At 34.2% G+C, this 24,949-nt stretch overlaps 1 protein-coding gene across 1 annotated transcript in view; it reads right to left on the bottom strand.

Moving 5' to 3' along the window:
• Positions 1 to 6,640: 6,640 nt before the first annotated feature.
• The window catches only part of LOC106470846 (band 7 protein AGAP004871-like), a 28,030-nt gene continuing 9,721 nt past the window's right edge, over positions 6,641 to 24,949 (bottom strand). The window contains exons 2-8 of the mRNA XM_013931419.2: positions 23,908 to 24,011; positions 18,924 to 18,996; positions 18,399 to 18,481; positions 15,839 to 16,042; positions 14,554 to 14,609; positions 12,104 to 12,182; positions 6,641 to 8,384 (exon numbers count right to left, since the gene is read on the bottom strand). Coding sequence (XP_013786873.1) covers positions 8,190 to 8,384; positions 12,104 to 12,182; positions 14,554 to 14,609; positions 15,839 to 16,042; positions 18,399 to 18,481; positions 18,924 to 18,996; positions 23,908 to 24,011 — 794 coding nt within the window. The 3' untranslated portion in view covers positions 6,641 to 8,189. The remainder of the gene's footprint in view (positions 8,385 to 12,103; positions 12,183 to 14,553; positions 14,610 to 15,838; positions 16,043 to 18,398; positions 18,482 to 18,923; positions 18,997 to 23,907; positions 24,012 to 24,949) is intronic.

The raw sequence follows: 24,949 nt of genomic DNA on the forward strand, positions 1-24,949 counted from the left end.
AGCTGGGTAAGACGTGTTCTCATATAACTGCTGAGTTACAACTCAAAACACCATATATATAAGTGTGGACTGAACCCCAGCTGGGTAAGACGTGTTCTCATAGAACTGCTGAGTTACAACTCAAAACACCATATATATAAGAGTGGACTGAACCCTAGCTGGGTAAGACGTATAGGACTGAACCCTAGCTGGGTAAGACGTATACTCATATACACTTATATATATGGTGTTTGGAGTTGTAACTTAGCAGTTATATGAGAACACGTCTTACCCAGCTAGGGTTCAGTCCACACTTATATATATGGTGTTTTGAGTTGTAACTTAGCAGTTATATGAGTATACGTCTTACCCAGCTAGGGATCAGTCCACTCTTATATATATGGTGTTTTGAGTTATAATTTAATCTTCTCACTGACTATACTCATTTGTTTTTCTAAATTATTAAACAGAATAACTTTTTTTTCGATTTGCCCTTGTCCAGAGTTACTGGTGAGAGTTAGGATTCTCGAAACCAGTGTAACTCGGTGACGAATGGTGAATCATGTGTATATATATATATATATATATATATTGGTTCACACTGTTTATAATTTAAACTTTATATCTGAATTATGTTTGTATAAACTAAATATGTCTCTCGCGTTGAGCTCAAGTACTGTAAACTACGATGAAAGTGAGCTTATATGGATTACTGAACCACATCTTACCATATGAACTGGTTTACGTGTGTTCATTAATTTCATATGCTTCTATAGTTTTGCCGGACATGACCATATAAAAAATGTTTATATGATTCACCACCTGAGTGACTGCTATCATATACATCCAATATATTTTAATTATTTTAAGCTACGTGTTCTTGGTGGTGTCTGTTACATCAAAATAATAAAAAGTGGCCGAGTTGTGCTTATCTTTATGTTACAAATCTAGTATTTCAATTAAGGAAGTTCGTTTTCTGCTAAGTCTCCTTCTCAGCATCCTGAAGTGTTCAACTATATGTCAGAACATTCTTTCATGGTGTCACCACCTTGGTACAGTGTTTGCATTTTCTGTATTTATTTTGTAAAGCCTTTGTAACAATGAAATAAAAACAGATTGATCAACTTCATACAAGAAGAACTGATTACTTTGTACACACATTACTTTCATAAACTATACAAAAGGAACAAAAAATTAATTATGGTTGTGCACAACGAATACACTCCAGTACACGATGGATGAAGTTATACAAATAGTCTGTTTATCTGCTCCAAGATTTTCGTGCAAACCAACAGTGAGGGTTATCTCCACACAGACATTCCTAACTTTGAACTGATAGACTAGAGGGAAGGCAGCTAGTCCACAGCACCCACCATCAACGCTTGGGCTACTTATAGATTCTGCCATGACCGCCAAAATGCAGTCTTCGTTTTGTTTTTGTTTTTTGTAGCAATGGACCGCGAACCATGAACTCTCAAATTCACACTAACCACTAGGTTATAAATTTAATTTTAGTTTTGAATTAAGCTTGAATAAGACACAATTAAGGAAATGTGTAATAGAGTATTCTCTCGTAAGCAGTACAATGACACAACCAGCAACAGACAAGAAATGTTAGTTTTATGATGTTATTATATTTCTTTATGCTTTTCATGCTCTTATACAATGTGTTTATGCTTATAACACCAAGGTTTTGTGTAATTAACATTATTACTGAGAATGTTACCTTCACAAAAAGGTCCTCTTTTCAAAAGTCTCTCATGTCATAATATAAACTTGAGACGGTAACTATTCAAAAAATATTATTAAAGTTAGTACCCCCCCTAAGCTGTGTATATCAAATATACACTACTTAAAATTATCAAACATTAAAACGGTACTAAAGTTACAAGAAAGTAAAACAATACCAAATATACACAACACTGTGTGTGGATTAAGTGGGAATAAGAAAAAATTTAATTTATTTGAAATCTCTATCTCACGAAAAGATTATACAGCGACAAATAACCGTATTCGTTCAAATCATATTTACACCCATAAAAGACTGTCAAATTCCCATTGCTCGGGTCATTAAAGGATAAAATATTGGTCTTTTCACACTTACTCCAAATTCCTATTGCTCGGGTCATTAAAGGATAAAAGATTGGTCTTTTCACACTTACTCCAAATTCCTATTGCTCAGGTCATTAAAGGATAAAATATTGGTCTTTTCACACTTACTCCAAATTTCTATTGCTCAGGTCATTAAAGGATAAAATATTGGTCTTTTCACACTGACTCCAAATTCCCATTGCTCAGGTCATTAAAGGATAAAATATTGGTCTTTTCACACTTACTTCAAATTCCTATTGCTCAGGTTATTAAAAGATAAAGTATTGGTCTTTTCACACTTACTCCAAATTCCCATTACTCAGGTCATTAAAGGATAAAGTATTGGTCTTTTCACACTTTCTCCAAATTTCTATTGCTCAGGTCATTAAAGGATAAAATATTGGTCTTTTCACACTTACTCCAAATTCCTATTGCTCAGGTCATTAAAGGATAAAATATTGGTCTTTTCACACTTACTCCAAATTCCCATTACTCAGGTCATTAAAGGATAAAGTACTGGTCTTTTCACACTTACTCCAAATTTATATTGCTCAGGTCATTAAAGGATAAAGTACTGGTCTTTTCACACTTACTTCAAATTTCTATTGCTCAGGTCATTAAAGGATAAAATATTGGTCTTTTCACACTTACTCCAAATTCCTATTGCTCAGGTCATTAAAGGATAAAATATTGGTCTTTTCACACTTACTTCAAATTTCTATTGCTCAGGTCATTAAAGGATAAAATATTGGTCTTTTCACACTTACTCCAAATTTCTATTGCTCAGGTCATTAAAGGATAAAGTACTGGTCTTTTCACACTTACTCCAAATTCCCGTTGTTCAAATTGTACAGATAGATTTATGTTTATTTGTTGTTGAACACAATCGTACTGTATTCACAGCAGGGACCGAATGCCAAATTTTACGTTATAAACCATCATAATTACCACTGACATGGACCAATAATATTAGAAACCTCGATTATTATTACATACATAATTGTCAACGTTTCTCACGTGACCGTTCTACCATTAATTTCCACCACACACGCACACACACAATAAAATAGTTTAAAACACGATATAGCAAGCTTCAGTTTGCAATAACAGTACTCATGTTTTCTGTAAAACAGTTTACAGTGATTGAACAAACGAGTGAAAAGTTAAAACCATTATCAAATAAAACCGCATGGTCAGGTGGTTAGGGGGCGCTCGACTCGCAATCTGCGGGCCGCGGGTTCGAAACCCCGTCCCACCAAACATGCTCGCCCTTTCAGCCATAGGGACGTTATAATGTGTCAGTTAATCCCACTATTCGTTGGTAAAATAGTAGCCCAAGGGTTGGCGGTAGGTGGTGATGATTAGCTGCCTTCCCTCTAGTATTTCACTACTAAATTAGGGACGGCTAGCCCAGATAGCCCTCTTGTAGCTTTGCGCGAAATTAAAACAAAACTGAATTATTGTATGAAACGCAATTCGTTCTTTTATGAAGTATTGTTTTGTTTTTGTTTGTTTTGGAAGTTAAGCACAAAGCTACACAATGGGCTATCTGTGCTCTGCCCACCACGGGTATTTTTATGAAGTAATCTATATAAATATAATAGTACTGTCTATGTAACTACTTCGCAGGATGTGAATGAATCTTTAACAAAATTGATATGGAGATTCATTAGGTCCATGCGGGGGTGCATACAAATTTGCGGTTTTTATGGACGTTTCTGCGTTTTTTACCACTACCTCACATCCAATTTGGTATGGAGGTTCATTGGGTCCATGGATAAGACACATGCAAATTTTCAGTGTTACGGTTTTTATGGACGTTTTTGCATTTTTTACCACTATCTCACCTCCTGCGGATGGATCTTCACCAAATTTGGTATGGAGGTTCATTGGGTCCATGGGGAGATACATGTAAATTTGCGGTTTCACATTTTGTGTTTTGCGGTTTTTGTGGGCGTTTTTGGATTTTTTTCATAATTACTTATAAGGGAAGCAACTTTTCAAGTCCTAAGATAACCTTTCATTAATCATGAATTTACATAACTTTCGTCCAGGGGACAGGTACTCCAGCTAGTAGTTCAATATACTAAGTCTAACAATGGTTAATAAACGTAATTTTAATGTTTACTAGTATTCTCTAACACATGAGTATATATATATATATATATATCATTATCACAAATGACATGTTTTCCATATTGCCGTAACTTTCTTTGACTTTGACTCCACAAAGTGAAAAAAAAAAGGTTTTCTTTTTGTTTAACCCAACTTTCACGATAATGAGTGACAACTGGCTTCATGATGACGGAATGCAAGTTCTTACCTCAAGTGTAGTCAGTGAAATAACGTATTCTGCTTTTAATGCTTCTTGAAAACTTTAGTAAATTAACACTAAAAAATGACAAGGTATCTTATTTTATAATTTGTTGGACAATTTTCCTGAACGTTTGTTATTTATGTTCTTAGAGATGCAGGTTGTCCCAAAAGTCTTGACGTATTGTCTTGGAACCTCATTTCTCTAAAAAGACCAAACTGTTTACTTTAATAGTTAAAGTTTTGAATTTAGTGCATCAGATTTTTTGTAACTTTTGGAAAAAAATTATTATGGTGTAGTTTGTAAAACACATCTTTGCCCTTGTGTAATTTTGGCACATTAGATACTTTCGAATCTTTATTGTGGTCCCAGTTTAGAATACCTTCACAGGACGTTTATTCTACATAAATGAAGTAAAAAAATGACAATCTGTAGCAATAATTCGCACCAGTTAATGTAGAAAGAGGAGCTTTAAAAGCAAATGTTTACTTTTGGAAAACAGAAATATATTAAACAGTTTTGTTTCTTTAGGTATATTCTGAGATCTACATGATTTGTGAAAATGTTCTTAAGCTTAATATAGCATGCAGTTTTAATTGGTCAACGATACCACTGCTGTTTCTAATTCTAATGAAAAAACGTGTTTTTTTGTGGCTCAAAAACTTAAAATTTGACCACATTTATTTCAATATAATATGATTTAACATTATCATTCTGTAGAACAGTTATAATATTTTATTTTGCAACAAAGATTTGGTGAACTCCTATTGGTAGCAAAACTTGACAATAACGTGCAACGAATTCCTATTGGTAGCAAAACTTGACAATAACGTGTAATGAATTCCTATTGGTAGCAGAACTTAACAATAAGGTTTAATGAATTCCTGTTGGTAGAAGTAATTAACAATAACGTTTGATGAATTTATCTTGGTTCCAGAACATAGCAATACAATGTTCATTCACTAATTAATTAATATTTATATAAAATAACTAAGATTGTAATTAAAATCATAGAGTATATCCATTGCTGTGTAATCCAATCAGCATAGAGTATCTCCATTGCTGTGTGATCCAATCAGCATAGAGTATCCCCATTCCTATTGGATCCAATATACAAATTATCCAATCACACTTCTGGGTATTACGATTCAAAACCTGTTTATATGAAGGACAGTTTAGCGTAAAATAACAGATAATTTTATTTGTTATTCTTTAAGTAATAGACACGATATTTCGCAAATAATAATAACTTCCGATCAGAGTAAGAGCTAAAGTAAAAATCTAGTTGTTTATCAGCAGAGATAATTAAATATACCTTTCTTATGTATCTTGTTCACTTTAAACCTTTTAGCAATAACTAATGCACGTATTGATTCAATAAATAATCACTCTTAATTATCTTTCATACAAAACTGAGTGAACAAGATCACTCTTAATTATCTTTCACACAAAACTGAGTGAAGAAAATCACTCTTAATTATCTTTCACACAAAACTGCGTGAACAAGATCACTCTTAATTATCTTTCACACAAAACTGAGTGAACAAGATCACTCTTAATTATCTTTCACACAAAACTGAGTGAACAAAATCACTCTTAATTATCTTTCACACAAAACTGAGTGAAGAAAATCACTCTTAATTATCTTTCACACAAAACTGAGTGAACAAGATCACTCTTAATTATCTTTCACACAAAACTGAATGAAGAAAATCACTCTTAATTATCTTTCACACAAAATTGAATGAAGAAAATCGCTCTTAATTATCTTTCACACAAAACTGAGTGAACAAGATCACTCTTAATTATCTTTCACACAAAATTGAATGAACAAAATCACTCTTAATTATCTTTCACACAAAACTGAGTGAGCAAAATGACTTAATTATTTTTCACGCAAAGCTGAATTAATTAGATCACTCTTAATTATCTTTCACACAAAACTGAGTGAACAAAATCACCCTTAATTATCTTTCACTCAAAACTTAGTGAGCAAAATCACCCTTAATTATCTTTCACACAAAACTGAGTGAGCAAAATGACTTAATTATTTTTCACACAAAACTGAATGAAGAAAATCACTCTTAATTATCTTTCACACAAAACTGAGTGAACATTAGTTCAGCAACTTAGCTTTGTGTTTAATAAACAACAACAAGTACGTATTTTACGATGCACAGGTATAAATGGATGTAAGTAAGATTAGCTGGTATTTGGTGATTATGTATGAGATATTAAAACATAGGAAAGATGAGATAAAAGGTACATAAATTTTATTCTGACTGAGCATGCGCAAATGACCACTCAGTAATCTACATGTTCATAAGATACTTTCTTCGATATAACTTATGTATGATTTACGAAAGTATCCTTATCTTTTTTTTAATACAGCTCGTTAACCGGATAACACACGGAATATCGTAGCTATGCTAATAAATAAAGCTACAGATGCACATAGAGATAAAACGATAGCGGTAACTCACTTTAACACTTTGTGGACTAGGACAACAAGTTCATATCAAAGTTGTTGTGTAATGTCTACTTTTTCCTAAATCCAACTTTTTTTAATAAAACAATATATATATATATATAAGTACGTCATCACACGAGTCGAAACCTGCGATCTGTTCAAAGCTTTACAACACACGGTTTCTGAAGCGGAGAAACCAATTTTAGGCTGTCTATTATATTTGGTTCTAAATTTACGAAACGCCTTTTGCTGAAGTAACTTTGTTATGGGGTTATAATTATTTTATCAAAATGATTTCTGGTTTATTGTTGACGTTTACTATAAGAAAGTTCGTGGACAAATTTTAGAGAATGCATATCAGATAATATTCTCTGTTGGCAGAGTTGTCTTGAATAATGCTATTGATTTAAACGTGTATTTATAAGAACTTCTTTTAAAACAAGTTATAAACACAAATTTGTTATTTTCAACAAGTTTTAACACGCATTTCTTTGTACCGAGAGCCTAGCAACGTGTTCCTTGGTGTTTGTTTGAACCGAGAGCTTAGAAACGTATTACGTGACGTTTGAACCGAGAGCCTAGCGACGTGATCCTTGGTGTTTGTTTGAACCGAGAGCTTAGAAACGTAATACGTGACGTTTGTACCGAGAGCCTAGCAACGTGATCCTTGGTGTTTCTTTAAATCGAGAGCATAGCAGCGTGATACGAGACGTTTGTTTGAACCGAGAGCCTAACAACGTAATTCGTGGCGTTTGTTTGAACCGAGAGCTTAGCAACGTGATACGTGACGTTTGAACCGAGAGTCTAGCAACGTGATAAGTGGCGTTTGTTTGAACTGAGACCCTGTGTGAAAATGAATATTTGTTTTATTACATGCAAACACACATACACACATTATATATGTATATTTGCGTGTAGTATATTCAAAGCACCACCAGGTGTAAATTATCGTTTCTTTTATTATTGTGTTTGGTTGGTTGGTGGCGCTTTCTCAGTTTTAAAACTACTCTTTAGCGGATCTTCTTACAGTGTTAAACGGACATGAGTCAATCAGAGTCACATATATACATATACAATTTTTAAATATGATGCTTTCCTAATACGTTATAAACAATAGGGATCAAACGCTTACAAAGTTCTTTTGTTCCTTGGGATGCAATTGGTTCCAGGTTTTAAAAAAGTTCATTTCTATACTTAGTTTAAGCTATACTTAAAGACCTGTGCAACAGAACACTTGTGATGTTATATCATGTGATCGTCTTTTCATAAAACAGTGTGTTGAATACTAACAGATGTCACTAGTTGAGCTTACATGTTACACATTAAACATTCATCTCATTCTCCTTTCTTCAACAAGCCTCCAATGATGTCCACCGGGAGAGGAAATATGATGGTTGAGTTTTTTTCCGCCGATATAGAATTGAGAGTTTGTAAGTATCGCAGCTGGAGGGCAGCTGGAGACTCAGCGATGACATCAGCAGCTTCTTTCAGAGCTCTAGATGCTTTCTGTTCTCCTTCAGCTGCAATGACCTGGTTACGAAGACAACCAAACGCACAAGAGTTAAATGAAGATTAGTATCTATGTTATCTGACTGTCGGTATTATCACACATTTACCATAATCACAGTACGTGTTCTAAACTTAGCAGGAATATTCAGTAAGGGTTTTCTTTAACTGAGCCATTCCTAAGGTGCCAACCTCTGGCAAAAGCATATTGTTAGGTATGATCCTATTTTGGCTTTGATCAGTGGTGCTGAGTGTTCGAAGAAATAATTGATTTTATATATATATCTTATTTGTGGTTGTAATTTATAAAATAGGATCTTACGAAGCAGCAAAAGTGCACTGTTTTCTGTAGCTGGTGAAAATTTGAAGACTGTATCTCTTCAGTTTGTGAGACAACAAAATAAGACTATAAGAATATTATATCGAGATATGAGAATTATCCTAATACTATGAAGTTGTATCAACTATACTTTGTTCAAAATTAAAAACTTGTTCAAAATGTTATGCATTGATTATAATATCCCTTTAAAGTGGCGCCCTCTAGTGAGAACAAATAATGTTACATTTTCTGATAAGTTTTTCGACCCCATGTATATGTATTTACATATATATAAATATGTGTGTATTTATAAGAATACTCATTGAAGGAAACAGAAAGGTTAAATTGTTTGTTTGTTTGCTTTTTTTAAAAAGGGTTAAATAATCAAATTAAGTGTTACTTAATATATCTGGGATTATCCTAAGAATCAGTCATGCCTGAGTTGAGACAAAGGACATTTAGAGTTTTAGAATTAGCTAAAGCAACTAGCCAGACAAGAGATTACAGAAAGAGCAAGGCGTAGATACTGGAGGAATTAAATGGTAAACGTTGTTTTCTTTCCATGGTGTCAGTTTGACTACAACTTCAAATGATACCAAAGACAGTTTCAAGACTCCTGTAAATTCCAAATTTATTTTAAATATATTTTAAAGTTAGGGAGTTTTTGTAATTGATCTCGGGTGATTTGATTAAAGTGTCTTCCACCCCAATGGGGTGACCCATGGGTACTGGTGCCAACTTTTACCAACTACTTCAAGCTGAGCTTTAAAGGTTATTTGAAAAGATTGGGTGTTTTAAGAATAAGTTTTAAAAAAGCTGGTGATTTGTTTTCTCATGTGACATTTTGCCTCATCATGAACCTGTTTGTTGCCACTCTATACTATTATAAAAGCAATTGTTTCTTATAAACGTTTATATAAATACATATGACATAACTTTTATTCTGAAATTTCATAGACAACTCTTTACATCTTTATAGCTTTTATTTGCAAATATTATTTAACAGAGGAGGATGAGGGGTTTGGGGCAAGGTAATACTGGAAAACAATTGAGCTTGGAGCAAGGTAACAGTGGAGGAGGAGTTTGGGGCAATGTAACAATGGAAGAAAGTTAGAGCAAGACAACAATGAAGAAAGAATTAGGGACAAGGTAACAGTGGAGGAGGAGGAGGAGTTTGGGGCAATGTAACAATGGAGGAAAGTTGGAGCTAAACAACAATGACGAAAGAATTAGGGACAAGGTAACAGTGGAGGAGGAGGAGTTTGGGGCAATGTAACAATGGAGGAAAGTTGGAGCAAGAGAACTATGAAGAAAGAATTAGGAACAAGGTAACAGTGGAGGAGGAGGAGTTTTGGGGCAATATAACAATGGAGGAAAGTTGGAGCTAGACAACAATGAAGAAAGAATTAGGAACAAGGTAACAGTGGAGGAGGAGGAGTTTGGGGCAATGTAACAATGGAGGAAAGCTGGAGCTAGACAACAATGAAGAAATAATTAGGGACAAGGTAACAGTGAAGGAGAATAGGTTGTGGCAAGGTAACAGTGGAGGAGTATGGAGCAAGGTAACAACGAAAAAGAGTTTGGTACAAGGTAACAGTTGAGGAGTAGTAGGTTGGGGCAAAGTAACAGTGGAGGAGTATTGGGGCTAGGTACGTGTATGATGTTTATGAGATTAAGTTGTTTTTGTTTGTTTGTTATTAAGCACAAAGCTACACAAAAGGTTATCTGTGCTCTGCCCACCACGGGTATCGAAACCCGGTTTCTAGCAGTATAAGTCCGCAGACATACTGTTGTACCATGAGATTATGAGATTAAATTGTGAGTTTTTGGAACGTTACCTCTATCACAACAGAACGGCTTGTATTTGTACTTAAAGATGATATTTTAGCTTTTGCATTTAATTGCTATATGTTTTCCTTTCTTTATTTGGGTTTCAAATTTAGGACTTTGCAATATTTGCATATTTAAAAAAAATAGACCAATAGATTATTAGACCCAATAAATGTGATGATCTTTTTATCATCTTAAATCACAAGTAATAACATATAACTAGAAAATCAATGTGTTCTAAGAAAACACCTGCGAGAATACATTAATAAAATTAATTAATACAGCAGAATTATTTAACAAACTTATCGAATCTAATTAATTAATTAAAACAGAATATCCGACGAAAAACTTATTTCGCAAATCATGAAGAAAGATAATATCGTCAACAAACTGTGCCAAAATCAAACAATAAGGACAAATAAAACTATGAAACTTATTGAAATATGAGAACATTAATATTACGTTTTTCTAAAATTAACGTATTTTTTGTGGTTATCTTTCAAATTTCACATCATAAGGTACGAGTGGAAGCTTATTAATTGTTTTGTAAACGAGTCATAATATATGTGGTCAGAGAAACCAGTTAACCAGTCCAAACAGAAATTAGTTCTATTAAAGATATGTTCGCATTTAATTATAAACTTATTTGTTGATGACTTTATTTGAAAACAAAAGCATTAAACATTTCCAGCAGACCGTAAGGATGTTTACTTTTGGGGGCAAAAAATAAAATATTTTTCAATTGTAATTATCTTTTTTTTTTTACTTCCTGGTTCTATGACAAGTAAAAATAATCAAACCAACGGTTCTATGACAAGTAAAAAGAATCAAACCAACGTTTGAATGTTATAACGTTTTGTGATTCAGATAAAGGCTTAAAATGTGAAATATACCAATGTTTGAATGTTATAACGTTTTGTGATTCAGATAAAGGCTTAAAATGTGAAATATACCAATGTTTGAATGTTATAACGTTTTGTGATTCAGATAAAGGCTTAAAATGTGAAATATAAATTTGTATGTTAATTAAAGTGAAGGAGAGAGATTTTATTCTTTTACGTTTCTTTTTATTTTATCCACTTTTTTCAGCAATTTCAGCAAACGTCGTTAGGTGTTTCAGTTTACAGACTAATTGGTTATTAGTCAATCAACCGAGTTTAGCAGTAACAATCAGCCAATCAACCGAGTTTAGTGGCGACAATCAGCCAATGAAATAAAATATAAAGTTTGTTTCATTGCCTATTCAAGCTGTCTCCAAACGCTATTTTCTAAAAAGAGGGTTCCTCGTAATCAAATTTGAATTAGCCAATCAACCGAGATTAGTGGCGACAGTCGGCCAATGAAATAAAGTTTGAATCAACCAATCAGTCGCGTTCGGTGGAAACAATCAAACACTCGATCGACTTAAAGTTAAATTAAGAGAAACATATATCACAATATTTTTTGTTAAATAAATTAGAAATTATATTTAATATATTCGTACCTTAAAAATCCAAATTAACTCACAAACAGATAAGAATATTTAAACGTAGGTATAAGAAAACATATTACTTTAAAAACGTATCCTGATTCATAATATAAAAACAAAACTCACCTTTGCACGAGCCTCTCGTGTAGCTTCCGCTTCAGCTGCCATGGCACGTTGCAGCTGAACTGGTAATCTTACGTCCTTGCTGCAAATTTTGTATAAAAAAAACAAAAAAACTTAACCCTTTATAGTCAATAAACAGTAACAAAAAGTTTTATATTTACGAAAATAAGTCTTATTGTGAACCGAACTACTGTTTCTTTTAGAACAAAAAACATACAGTTAACAGCATAGGTGACAAAGATATCGAAATCAAAGAATAGGCTAAATGATCGCCAAGTTTTTTCTATATTTTTATTTGAAGAGGATGACGTTTCGAGATAGCCCTCTTCGTCAGATCGTACAGCTTACAAGCAGTTTTTCACTGTTTTAAATTGTAAGTAACTTTAACCCCTGGATAATAAATTCGCGGATATGACTTGGAGTTTTATGTAAAAAAAAATCGTGCATATGACTCGGAGTTTTATGTAAAAAAAAATCTTGGATATGACTCGGAGTTTTATGTAAAAAAAAATCGTGAATATGACTCTGATTTGTATGTAATAGAATTACCTGTGTGTGATAAAATGTCATGGGTATAATTGTAAGTTGTATGTAATAAACATAGCGCCATCTATCTTTGAGCTGTATGGTTCTGCCAAGTCTAGCAATCTTTTAGAACACTAATCTCCCGCCAGAGGAGGTAATCTTTATAATATAAATTTGATTCCAATTACCAAATGCAAACATTTTCTTTTTCAAATATTCCAGCTGACGAAACACAATATACATAAATTTATTTATATGCAAATGAGTACCTTGTACAATGTATTATGTATTCCGTAAAAATATTTTAATTACCACTGTTCATGATGAATATGCTATGCCGAAAGTTTATACAGTTTTAGGGCTACTCAGCGGAGACGTTCTTGTTATGGTAAGCCGGTTATGTAAGTATCTTGTTATGGTAAGCCGGTTATGTAAGTATCTTGTTGTGGTAAGCCGGTTATGTAAGTATCTTGTTATGGTAAACCAGTTATGTAAGTATCTTGTTATGGTAAACCAGTTATGTAAGTATCTTGTTATGGTAAACCGGTTGTGTAAGTATCTTGTTATGGTAAGCCGGTTATGTAAATATCTTGTTATGGTAAGGCAGTTGTGTAAGTATCTTTGTTATGGTAAGGCAGTTATGTAAGTATCTTGTTGTGGTAAGCTGGTTATGTAAGTATCTTGTTATGGTAAACCGGTTATGTAAGTATCTTGTTATGGTAAGACAGTTGTGTAAATATATTTGTTATGGTAAGACAGTTATGTAAGTATCTTGTTATGGTAAGGCAGTTATGTAAAAATCTTTGTTATGGTAAGACAGTTAGGTAAGTATCTTGTTATGGTAAGCCAGTTGTGTAAATATGTTTGTTATGGTAAGACAGTTGTGTAAATATCTTTGTTATGGTAAGACAGTTGTGTAAATATCTTTACACAACTGTCTTACCATAACAAATTTACACAACTGTCTTACCATAACAAAGATATCTTACCATAACAAAGATAGATATTTACACAACTGTTTTGTTATGGTAAGACAGTTGTGTAAATATCTTTGTTATGGTAAGACAGTTGTGTAAATATCTTTGTTATGGTAAGACAGTTGTGTAAATATCTTTGTTATGGTAAGACAGTTGGGTAAATATCTTGTTATGGTAAGACAGTTGTGTAAATGTCTTGTTATGGTAAGACAGTTGTGTAAGTATCTTGTTATGGTAAGACAGATGGGTAAATATCTTTGTTATGGTAAGACAGTTTTGTAAATAGAAAAGACTGAGTCATCTTAACAAAAAAATATAAAAAGTTGTGTTTAAAGAACACATGTTACAGATTATTAACTCGTAAAGATTTAGTTAAATGGAACGATACTGTATTAAATGATGTTCACAAACCTCCAACTGACACCGCAGCACCTAAAATCTTAATTACAAAATTCCCAGCTTCACTAGAACACCTTTAGGGTGTAGTACAGGAATTTTAAACATCCCCCCCTGTCCTCCCTACAAAATGTTTGCTCTTTACATGCGAAAATTGAGATTTTAACTAAACATATAATATTACAGCAACCTAACAATGTCCCCACTTCTTAGAAGTGCATATATCTACGAATAAAATGGAAGGTCGTTTATTATTGAAATTAAAGTAGAGGGAAGTAACAATTGGGAAGATTTTTTTTTCTAAACCTAGGATAATATCGCCTGCTTACTATGTGGTAGTAAACAAGTACGAAGAAAATAAATGCTGCTGATGATGAGAAGAAACGGATTCTGTTAATTACTTACGTTTTAGTTTTATTAACTGCAAGTATCAAATAAAGTAAACAATTAAACTGTTACTTAGTACATCCCTACTTCCCTTAAAGTAAGTACTTTCATTAATGTTTTTGTTGTTGTTTTTCTGCATGTTTATTCCCCAAATATGTTGCTACTTACATTTCCACTCTTTCAACCTTTATTCCCCAAGCGTCAGTACATTCATCGAGAACGCTCTGCAAGAAACAAAACAAGTAACACGTGAACAAAACTTGGTTTAACAGGGTTTATTACGTTGTATTAAAACGATTTTGAATACGCATATCAGCAAGTCACGTGACAACCGCAGCCGATATGAAGTCATGGTGGCACAGTGTGTATAAAAACTACATTTCTATATTGGTTGGCATTTCGTGGGCAATGTGAGGCCACTGAAAATTCGTCTCTTTGCGGGGGGAAAGGGTATGTAACAGCTCTCTTCACTTCTCGAAGCAAAATATTCATGTTCTCTGATCATAAAGATGTCTTCAGATTGGAGATTTATCATTTCTAAGACGGGGGATATCTCTAAGACTTAATGATATCGAAAATAAAGGAACTTGGATCATCATGAGGTCTCTGGACCATCCAGAAAGAGACCTACAACAAATCGTACTCCAACTTTGGTAAGCCAAGAACAGCGTCTTGTAACATGTGAAAATCTAAGAATATAAAGGTCAGTGACAAAAGCCGTCCACGTGTCCCAGGCAAAGGTACGCAACATAATCAAGGACACAATTCACGTGTACACAAGCTGCTTCCACGACATATCCGTTCAACTGTCACATACCTCGAGCACTTGTAGAATGAAAAGGGCATTTTTGCGATTAGACTGTTGAAACTGGTGCTGGGAAACCATTTTCATTGTACACTAGATGAATTGATGAACTGAGGGAAGCATACAGAGAGAAATGGAGTATTTTGGACACAAGAGTCTTATGACGGAGCCTTTTGCAATGGAAACTACGCTGCAGAGCTTTTATCAAGATGGGTGGCTGTTAGATAGAGCATGGCCCGAAAGGACGTGGCGACATAGGCTGTAACGACGTGGTGAAGCTTAAAATTCGTTTTTACATGATGTACTCAACACCTCTGTATATACTTATTAACCAGTACTAAAGTTAGGGAATCACATTACAAAATAGAGCTACAATACAATATGACGATTATGGAACTACATTCGAAAATTTGAACTACAGTACAGTGCTAATACTATATGGTTACACCGTAAAATTGAACTACAATACTGTGCTAAGGTTTACGAAGCTACATTACAAGATAGAAATACATCAAAGTACATAACTGGAAAATAATTAATAAATAAAGTTCGAGCTAAATTATGGAATTAAATAAGGAATATCATTTCGAACTAAAAGGTTTAATTTTCAGTTAAAATCATAAATCTGCGTATTTCCAATCACGTTACCTGCATGGAGTTGGAGATGTGTTCTCGTTCTGCCAGTATCTCGTGAAGGTTGTGAGTTCCAAGAATATTTCTGAGTGTAGTCTGAGCAAGCAAGCGGGTGCTATGGTGGGCATTCTCTACATTGGCCACGGATACTGAGGCATTCTGGACTCGATAGTAGACGACAGCGTCCACCGATATGGTTACTGAATCTTTGGTCAATACCTAGAATTAACAAATCAGCGCTTTCGAGTTTATATGGTTATACACCTACAGGGGGGACCTCCCCTGAACCTATAATGAACAGATTACCCAACACCATGCCTACAAGAAGTTGTTCGTTGTAAACTCCCTCTGTGACCACCATTGACACATGTAATCCAGAGGAATTATGGTTCATCACTGGGCCAGAGCAGAGAGGGGAGGGGGAATACTATTATTCGTATTGATAATAACACTTTATTTCCTACGGCGAATGTATTGTTTTCACTCCTGCCTAAGGCGAGTGTGTTGTTTTCACTCCTGTGTATGTGTGAACAGTATAACTGGAAAAATGTTCATATTATTTTGATAAAATTCGGTACAAACGTTGAGTGTCCACCACGAACTAATTTTGTTTTAATTTTTTGACGAATGGAGGTCAAAGGTCAAGTCCCTGGAAAAAGTCAACTACTTTCGTTGTAATGGTAACAAACTGGTATTTAGAAGAAAAAAAACGGTCAAAAATCGAGAACAAATGGAGATTGAATGAGGATCTTGGCATCTAGAGCTAAATTGTTGAGGGTGAGTAATTAATCAGTTACAATTTTAAGTTGGTTACTGAAAAATTAAAAACCACAGTACTTCTATAACTGGAAATTTAAAAACAATTTCTGTTTGTAGATTTTCTTTATAAGAGACAGAAATGAGCAGTTTCAGACACTGTTTCCCCCCTTTAGGCATTCAAAATGCCTGAAATTTGGTGCTTATAATCATAATTTAACATTGGACTTCACAATAACACGTGGCATCTTTTAAACGCATTGTTCCTGGCTATTTGTGGACCAGATTGCTTAGTTATAGAACTCTGAACAACACACACAAATATACAGAGAAATACCATGAAAATTACAATTAATCTCATTAATTACTGCTAAGGTTCCTTATGTACCTTACATAGAATATGACTGCTTTCAGCCAATTCTTTTGACCAGATATTTACACTGAGTTTTTAATAGGCAAAAGTGTAAAATTATACGGTACCATATATGGAACCTATATGTAATAAAAATATGTTAATGATTCGGTAATTTTGGGGATTAAATCAGAAAGGTTTGAGCATGCGCAGTGTTGTGAAAGGTTCCTTATAATTACAGATATTAGGTAAGAGTAAGTCAGTGCCATCTAACTTTTGGCTCGTCTCGTACAGCATCCTAGTCATGTGATAATATTGGGTAAGAGTGAGTCAGTGCCATCTATCTTTTGGCTCGTCTCGTACAGCATCCTAGACATGTGATAATATTAGGTAAGAGTGAGTCAGTGCCATCTATCTTTTGGCTCGTCTCGTACAGCATCCTAGACATGTGATAACCCCCAATGGTCTGGAACTCTATAGAAGGTATTCTAACAAATTTTCATGGAACTCAAAAGCCCTAGCCAGATGGATGAACAATAGCTCTTTAAATAGGAGATGCTTAGTCAAATTAAAGCGATAATTTTGAATTTCAGAAGGACTTTGAGTCTTGATTCTAATCCATCCTCCCACTTTAAGAGCTTGGAGTTTGACTCCACTCCACCCTCCCACTTGACGAGCTTTGAGTCTTGCCTCCACTTCACCTTCTCACCTGAAAAGCTTTGAGTCTTGACTCCACTCCACCCTCCCACATGAAGAGCTTTGAGTCTTGACTCTATTTCACCCTCCCACATGAAGAGCTCTGAGTCTTGACTTTACTCCACCCTCCAACATGAAGAGTTTTGAGTCTTGACTCCACTCCACTCTCCCACATGAAGAGCTCTGAGTCTTGACTTTACTCCACCCTCCAACATGAAGGGCTTTGAGTCTTGACTCCACTCAACTCTCCCAACAAACATTGAAGTAGCTTTCTGAGACTTTAGAGAAATTTGGATAATTTGGGTGCTATTCAGACGTCACAGATACTTCTTTGTGAAAGATGGCTACTATTTTAACACTTCCTCTAGACTGAATTTGATTCGCATTTCTATGAAGACTGTTACTCCAATAACAGAAGAAAAAAAACTGAGAGACTTACTCCAGTTGTAAGAAGTTTCGTATGTTTATATAAATAAATAATATAACTAAACTCCCTACATATTTCGGATTGGAAAAAAATTAATAAGCTTTCTAGTACTTATAATGTTTTACAAGTAATTTACATAGCGTCTCAGATATTCACAAGAATTATATGTCACTAGATGGCTCAACCACAATGTTAACTCTAAAATGTTAAATCGTGTATAACATCACCGGTATAAGTAAACAGAGTTAGAAAACATGAGTTAATTTCTCGTGGGATAATTACAAATATTAGATGTAAGAATTCACAAGCTTGCTAGAAAAACTGGGTTATTGCTTCCTTCTTACTTCTTGAGGTGGGACATCAAAGGTTAGAGTTCGAAGGTCAACTGTTGTACAATTTTCAATGCATGGTAGGATGAAGAATATACCTAGAAAATGAAAGAAAAAAATACTTCGTCTTTTTCTTTAATTTTATCAATGAAAAAACGTTTACTTCCATTAACAGCAAATGAACGGGGTGAAAAATTAAGGAATATCCGAAAAATATTAAATATTTCAACTACCAAAACATGTTGTGATTGGTTAATTTTACTAGTGTTTCTTGAATGGCTGCCATGAACTTTTCATGATTATTATATAGATATAAGAGATTTTACGTCAAACAACGAACAACAACAAAAATTGACAAACTGAAACTTAGGCTTACTCGAAATTACCCTAGAAACGCTATGAACGATGAAGTGACTTCCATTAATCGCTAGTTTCTAAGTTTCGTCTAGCTAACACTTTAAAACAGGATAAGTATTATATACAATGCACGAATAATAATTGTAAGAAATTGGCGAAGCGAATCTAAAATGAATAACTTACCTGGACCTTTTGATCCTCCATGAAGTAACCGACCCAGACGAAAAATGACCGCTCTCTCATATTCTTGAACCACCTGGAGAAAAATACGGATAATTAGTGGCGCCATCTGTTGGAACTAATTTAGTACTTATAATTTCAGCCACGCAAAAAATTATGTCAAACAGCATATACTAACTCTAAAAAACGGTACATCGTTTCACGTTCTAATAAATCAATTATTCCTTCAAAATAGTCCTCCTGTGACTCAGCTATAAACCTGAACGCTTATAATGCTCGAATTCGGGGTTCGAATCACGTGGCGGCCACAGCGCAGATTAGCCTGTTATGTGGCTTTGGGCCAAGACGCTAATAAACACCAAAACACTTTTGAAATTCACAGATATTTAGGATCTTGAATTAGCTAAGATACTTTGCATTATAAATTTTAAACCTAACGAATCACGTTAACAAATTTTTGAACTGTCTTTAAAAATTTAAGCAAGTATTAAAAAGTTAGACACTATTTCTTACACGTTCATCATTTATTTCATCTAACTGATACGTCTGTTTTAATCTGGGCTTATTACATTACAAATCAGGTTTCGATACCCGCGGTGGGCATGGCACAGATAGCCCATTGTGTAGTTTTCTGCTTAACAACAAAACAAGTTACTATTCTATCATCAGCGCCACTGTTCACCAGAAGAGTAAATGGGCAACGTTAACAAACTTGTATTAAAGTTAAAAGAACTGGCCTTAGTAACGTTAACATACTGGCCCTAGCAACCAACTATGAAAACTTACCATTTTTTTGTCTATTTATACGTTATAAACAGAATATTTTTGGCTTCAAAATACAATAAAGTATATTATCACTCATTTAATTTAAGATAATAAAATATTACCTTTAAGAAACCTCAATCGTTAAACATTCGTGTTTGTGTATTAAGTAAAAACAGTGCCCGGCATGGCCAGGTGGATAAGGCGCTCGACTCACAATCTGAGCGTCGCGGGTTCGCATCCCCACCAAACATGCTCGCCCTTTCAGCCGAGGGGGCGTTATAATGTGAGGGTCAATCCCGTTGGTAAAAGAGTAGCCCAAGAGTTGGCGGTGGGTGGTGATGACTAGCTGCCTTCCCTCTAGTCTTACACTGCTAAATTAGGGACGGCTAGCGCAGATAGCCCTCGTGTAGCTTTACGCGAAATTCCAAAACAAACAAACAAGTAAAAACATTTATTATTTTAAACATTTATAACAGTTTGGGTGACTGTGTTGGTTATACATCATAATTAATAAAACATGAACAATCACGAGAATTATCCCTTACGTTTAGGTTTTGTTTTCAGTTTAGTTGTATTAATGTGACTCTATACACGTGTCTTTAATGAAATGGATTACTTGTTAAGTATCGGACGTTAGTGGAATTTGATATTTTCAACCTGAGCGAAATTATATAAGACGCTTGGGCTAAGTGACCAGGTCAAAAGGCAACCGGTCAGCAGCAAGAGATTCCAATGAAATAATCTGATTGATAGTCACTCTTGTAACGAACCCACAACTAACACGCTAACCACTGAGATACGACTTGCCCAGAGGGCTTTGGATTGACGGAAAATTTGCCCGATTGTTGATAAATAAAATGTGATGGTTTATTAAAACAGTTATTAAATTATCCATCCGCAAGGTGCAACATAATGCCAATTTTTGTTAAAGTTTCATTTCGTTAGAGTAGCAGGTCGTGAACTATTCTCTAAACCAGCATATTCTCTTTAGGCCTAAACCAGGGACAAATATGAAAGTTACATCAATCACTAAATTTTATATATATATATATATATAAAGTGTAATTAAATGGTGTTCATTAATTCATTCACAAGTTACTTCTTTTCTTTAATTAACCCCTCATGTCCCTCGGTGGGTCAGCGGTAAGTTTATGTACTTCTAAAGCTAAATCCCCCGTCCACCAAACATGCTCGCCCTTTCAGCCGTGGGGGCGTTATAATGTGATGGTCAATCCCACTCTTCGTTGGTAAAAAGAGTAGCCCAAGAGTTGACGGTGAGTGGTGATGGCTAGCTGCCTTCTCTCTAGTCTTACACTGCTAAATTAGGGACGGTCAATCCCACTGTTTGTTGGTAAAAAGAGTAGCCCAAGAGTTGACAGTGGGTGGTGATGGCTAGCTGCCTTCTCTCTAGTCTTACACTGCTAAATTAGGGACGGGTAGTGTAATCAGTTATACTTGTCATAATAAAAAAAAACCTCCTCCCCTCCAGTGACTTAGCGGTAGACTTATAACGAGAAAAATCGGGTTTCGATACCCGCAGTTGGCACAGCACAGATGACCCATTGCGTGGCTTTGAACTTAATAGGAAACAAACAAACATAAGACAATAGTACTAGGCTTATTGTATTTTTAAACACTGTATTATTTATTCATTCCCTTATGTTAAAAGCTAGTTTATATCCGCCATGGCTGTCACGTGACTTGCTGATTTACATATTCAGAATCGTTTTAATATAACATAATTAATCGTCTGTATAGTTATACAAGTGTAGAACAGTACTGGTGGTTAATGTTATAGAAAAACGTTTCTTGGTAATATTAACATTCAAAGACCAGCTTGGTACAAGATAGATAATTTCTCTAATGGACAATATTTTCGGGTTATTGTATATTTGAATATATGTGTTTAACTAGTACAAGCTACTGTCGTAAAAATATATGTTGAGCGAAGAAAGAGGCTTACCGCTGATAAATTATACATAATATTAGTGTTGATTCCCTTTGATAAATATAGAATTAATTATATATATATAAACAGTTTCTTATTAATGTAACATACCATAATTTGCATAAAAGTCAAACAAAAAAGCTAGAATAGGATGTTCTTAATAAGAAAATGCTTTAAAACTATTCATATTTAATTGTTTTCTCTGCATAACCAAAGTGAACAGAAACTAATGATGAACATACCAAATAACTCTTTTTAAAGTCGTTTACTATGATAAACAAACTTGTATATTTATAAAATGACACTAGTTTTTGAAGAGTTAGCGGATTGTCAAAGAATGCTTGGAAATATAAACTTGGAAATATAAAAGAATATGCTGAATACATGTTAAAGCCTTAAAATTAGCTTCTGTTTTTAGAGCTAACTACATTGATTTCATGTCTCAGCGTGTGAATCAAAATACTCTCTTTTGTCATCATTGACCCTTGCGAAAAAATCTGAATTTATTGGCTCTGGACTCCAATCTTTGCCTAATTATGACCTGGAAAATTTTGAAGAGGAAAAGTCCTGGATCCCCAACCATTTCTTAGCTATATCCTTGAAAGTTGGGAGATTCTGAATCCCCAACTATTTCTAGCTATGGCCTTGAAAGTTGGGAGGAAGGAAGGTTCTGAACCCCCCAACTATTTCTAGCTATGGCCTTGAAAGTTGGGAGGAAGGGAGGTTCTGAATCCCCAACCATTTTTTAGCTCTTGTCTTGAAAGTTGGGAGATTCTGAATCCCCAACTATTTCTAGCTATAGCCTTGAAAGTTGGGAGGACGGGGGTTCTGAATCCCCAACCATTTTTTAGCTCTTGCCTTGAAAGTTGGGAGATTCTGAATCCCCAACCATTTCTTAGTTATGTCCTTGAAAGTTGGGAGGTTCTGAACCCCAACCATTTCTTAGCTCTGGTCTTGAAAGTTGGGAGGACGGGGAGTTCTGAACCCCCAACCATTTCTTAGCTATGTCCTTGAAAGGTGGGAGATTCTTAATCCCCAACTATTTCTAGCTATGGTCTTGAAAGTTGGGAGGAAGGAAGGTTCTGAACCCTCAACCATTTCTTAGTTATGTCCTTGAAAGTTGGGAAGTTCTGAACCCCAACCATTTCTTAGCTATGGTCTTGAAAGTTGGGAGGACGGGAGGTTCTGAAACCCCAACCATTTATTAGCTATGTCCTTCAGCTTATGCTGTTTGAAAGCCCAGGTCATGTGTTCTCCAGAGATATTGAAAAAATTCCAATATTTCATAACCTTTTATAAAGTTCTGTTATTTCTTGTAATTATGAAACCAGCGAATATGTTACTGATAAACATTGACCTGGAATTGTCAAACTTCTCCTGCTAGAAGGTGCAACACCATAGACGTAATTTAAGGGGGGGGGGGTACGAGCCTCTACTTTTGAATCGAAAGTTTCGCCCCTGTAGAACACTATATTGACAAGATAAAAATTGTATCTATATTTTTATATATTCTGAAATTTTATACAAAATTACCTTTTATTCTGGTTGTGGGAGTTATTATTTTGTAAATAAAGACACAAGATAATAGCTATCCATTGTTTAACCTGACACACGTTTAGTGGAAACCACGTGTTAAGCATAAAAAATGTACATAACGCGAAAAACTACATAGTCAAATTCATATCTATATTTCGTAAAAAACTTTCTTTACAAAAGTTTGTTTTTTTTAATTAAAAGTAGGGCCAATAAAAATTTTGTTTTGCCGACGGCCAAAATTAAAATAATCTACATGTTTCGGTAACTTTACTTACCATCAAAGATCAATAATCATCTTTATTGTTCATTTTAAACGTTGGCCCTATTTTTGATTTTAAACCTTGTTGCCTTGACTGAATTTTCAAAGTTACGTTTTATTCTGTAGATTGGAGTTATTATTTTGAGAATAAAGATGTTACTTAGTAACCACTGAAAGTTTAAATCTTAACGTATTTGGTGTAAATCTTAACGTATTTGGTGTAAATCTTAACGTATTTGGTGTAAATCTTGACGTATTTGGTGGAAATCTTGACGTATTTGGTATAAATCTTAACATATTTGGTGTAAATCTTAACGTATTTGGCGTAAATCTTAACATATTTGGTGTAAATCTTAACGTATTTGGTGTAAATCTTGACGTATTTGGTGTAAATCTTGACGTATTTGGCGTACATCTTGACGTATTTGGTATAACCCAAGTAGTCAAAATCATCATATTCAATGTTGTTTCGAACTTACCCTAATACAGAAAAAGAGCGAAAATGGGAAAGTGACAATGATCAGAGCTAAACACAGAAGTGTCAGAAGAACGTCACAAAATCCTTGTTTGGGAACAGCTTCATCTGAAAAATAAATAAGAATTCTTATTAAACACTAAAACCTTTGGGTATTAAGAAAATTAATTTGAATACGACCTTACTTATAAAGATGAAAATGCATTCTTCATCAACTGGGTACCTTCGATGTTTTCGTCCGTAATCCCAAAATTAAACTTTAATCTGAAATTTGGAATAAGAAAATTAATTTCTATACGATCTCACTTGTTTCATCTGTTCAGTACCCTCATTCCTAACAGTATTTTCGGCCGTAAATCCAAAATGAGTTTCATACTTGAAATTTAAGATCAATATGAAATTTCAAAATATTTTGTTTGTTTGTTTGTTTGTAGTGAAGCACAAAACTATGCAATGGGCACAGCACACATAGCTATGTACCATATTTTATACTGTGAAACCAGCTTAACTTATGTAGCATATTATATACTGTAAAACCAGCTTAACATGTGTACCATATTATATACTGTAAAACCAGCTTAACTTATGTAGCATATTATATACTGTAAAACCAGCTTAACATATGTACCATATTATATACTGTAAAACCAGCTTAACATATGTACCATATTATATACTGTAAAACCAGCTTAACTTATGTACCATATTTTATACTGTAAAACCAGCTTAACATGTCTATCATATTATATACTGTAAAACCAGCTTAACATATGTACCATATTATATACTGTAAAACCAGCTTAACATATGTACCATATTATATACTGTAAAACCAGCTTAACATATGTACCATATTATATACTGTAAAACCAGCTTAACATATGTACCATATTATATACTGTAAAACCAGCTTAACATATGTAGCATATTATATACTGTAAAACCAGCTTAACATATGTACCATATTATATACTGTAAAACCAGCTTAACTTATGTACCATATTTTATACTGTAAAACCAGCTTAACATGTGTACCATATTATATT

This window comes from Limulus polyphemus, unplaced genomic scaffold (assembly GCF_000517525.1).
Source record: "Limulus polyphemus unplaced genomic scaffold, Limulus_polyphemus-2.1.2 Scaffold4246, whole genome shotgun sequence".
NCBI classification, from domain to species: domain Eukaryota; kingdom Metazoa; phylum Arthropoda; class Merostomata; order Xiphosura; family Limulidae; genus Limulus; species Limulus polyphemus.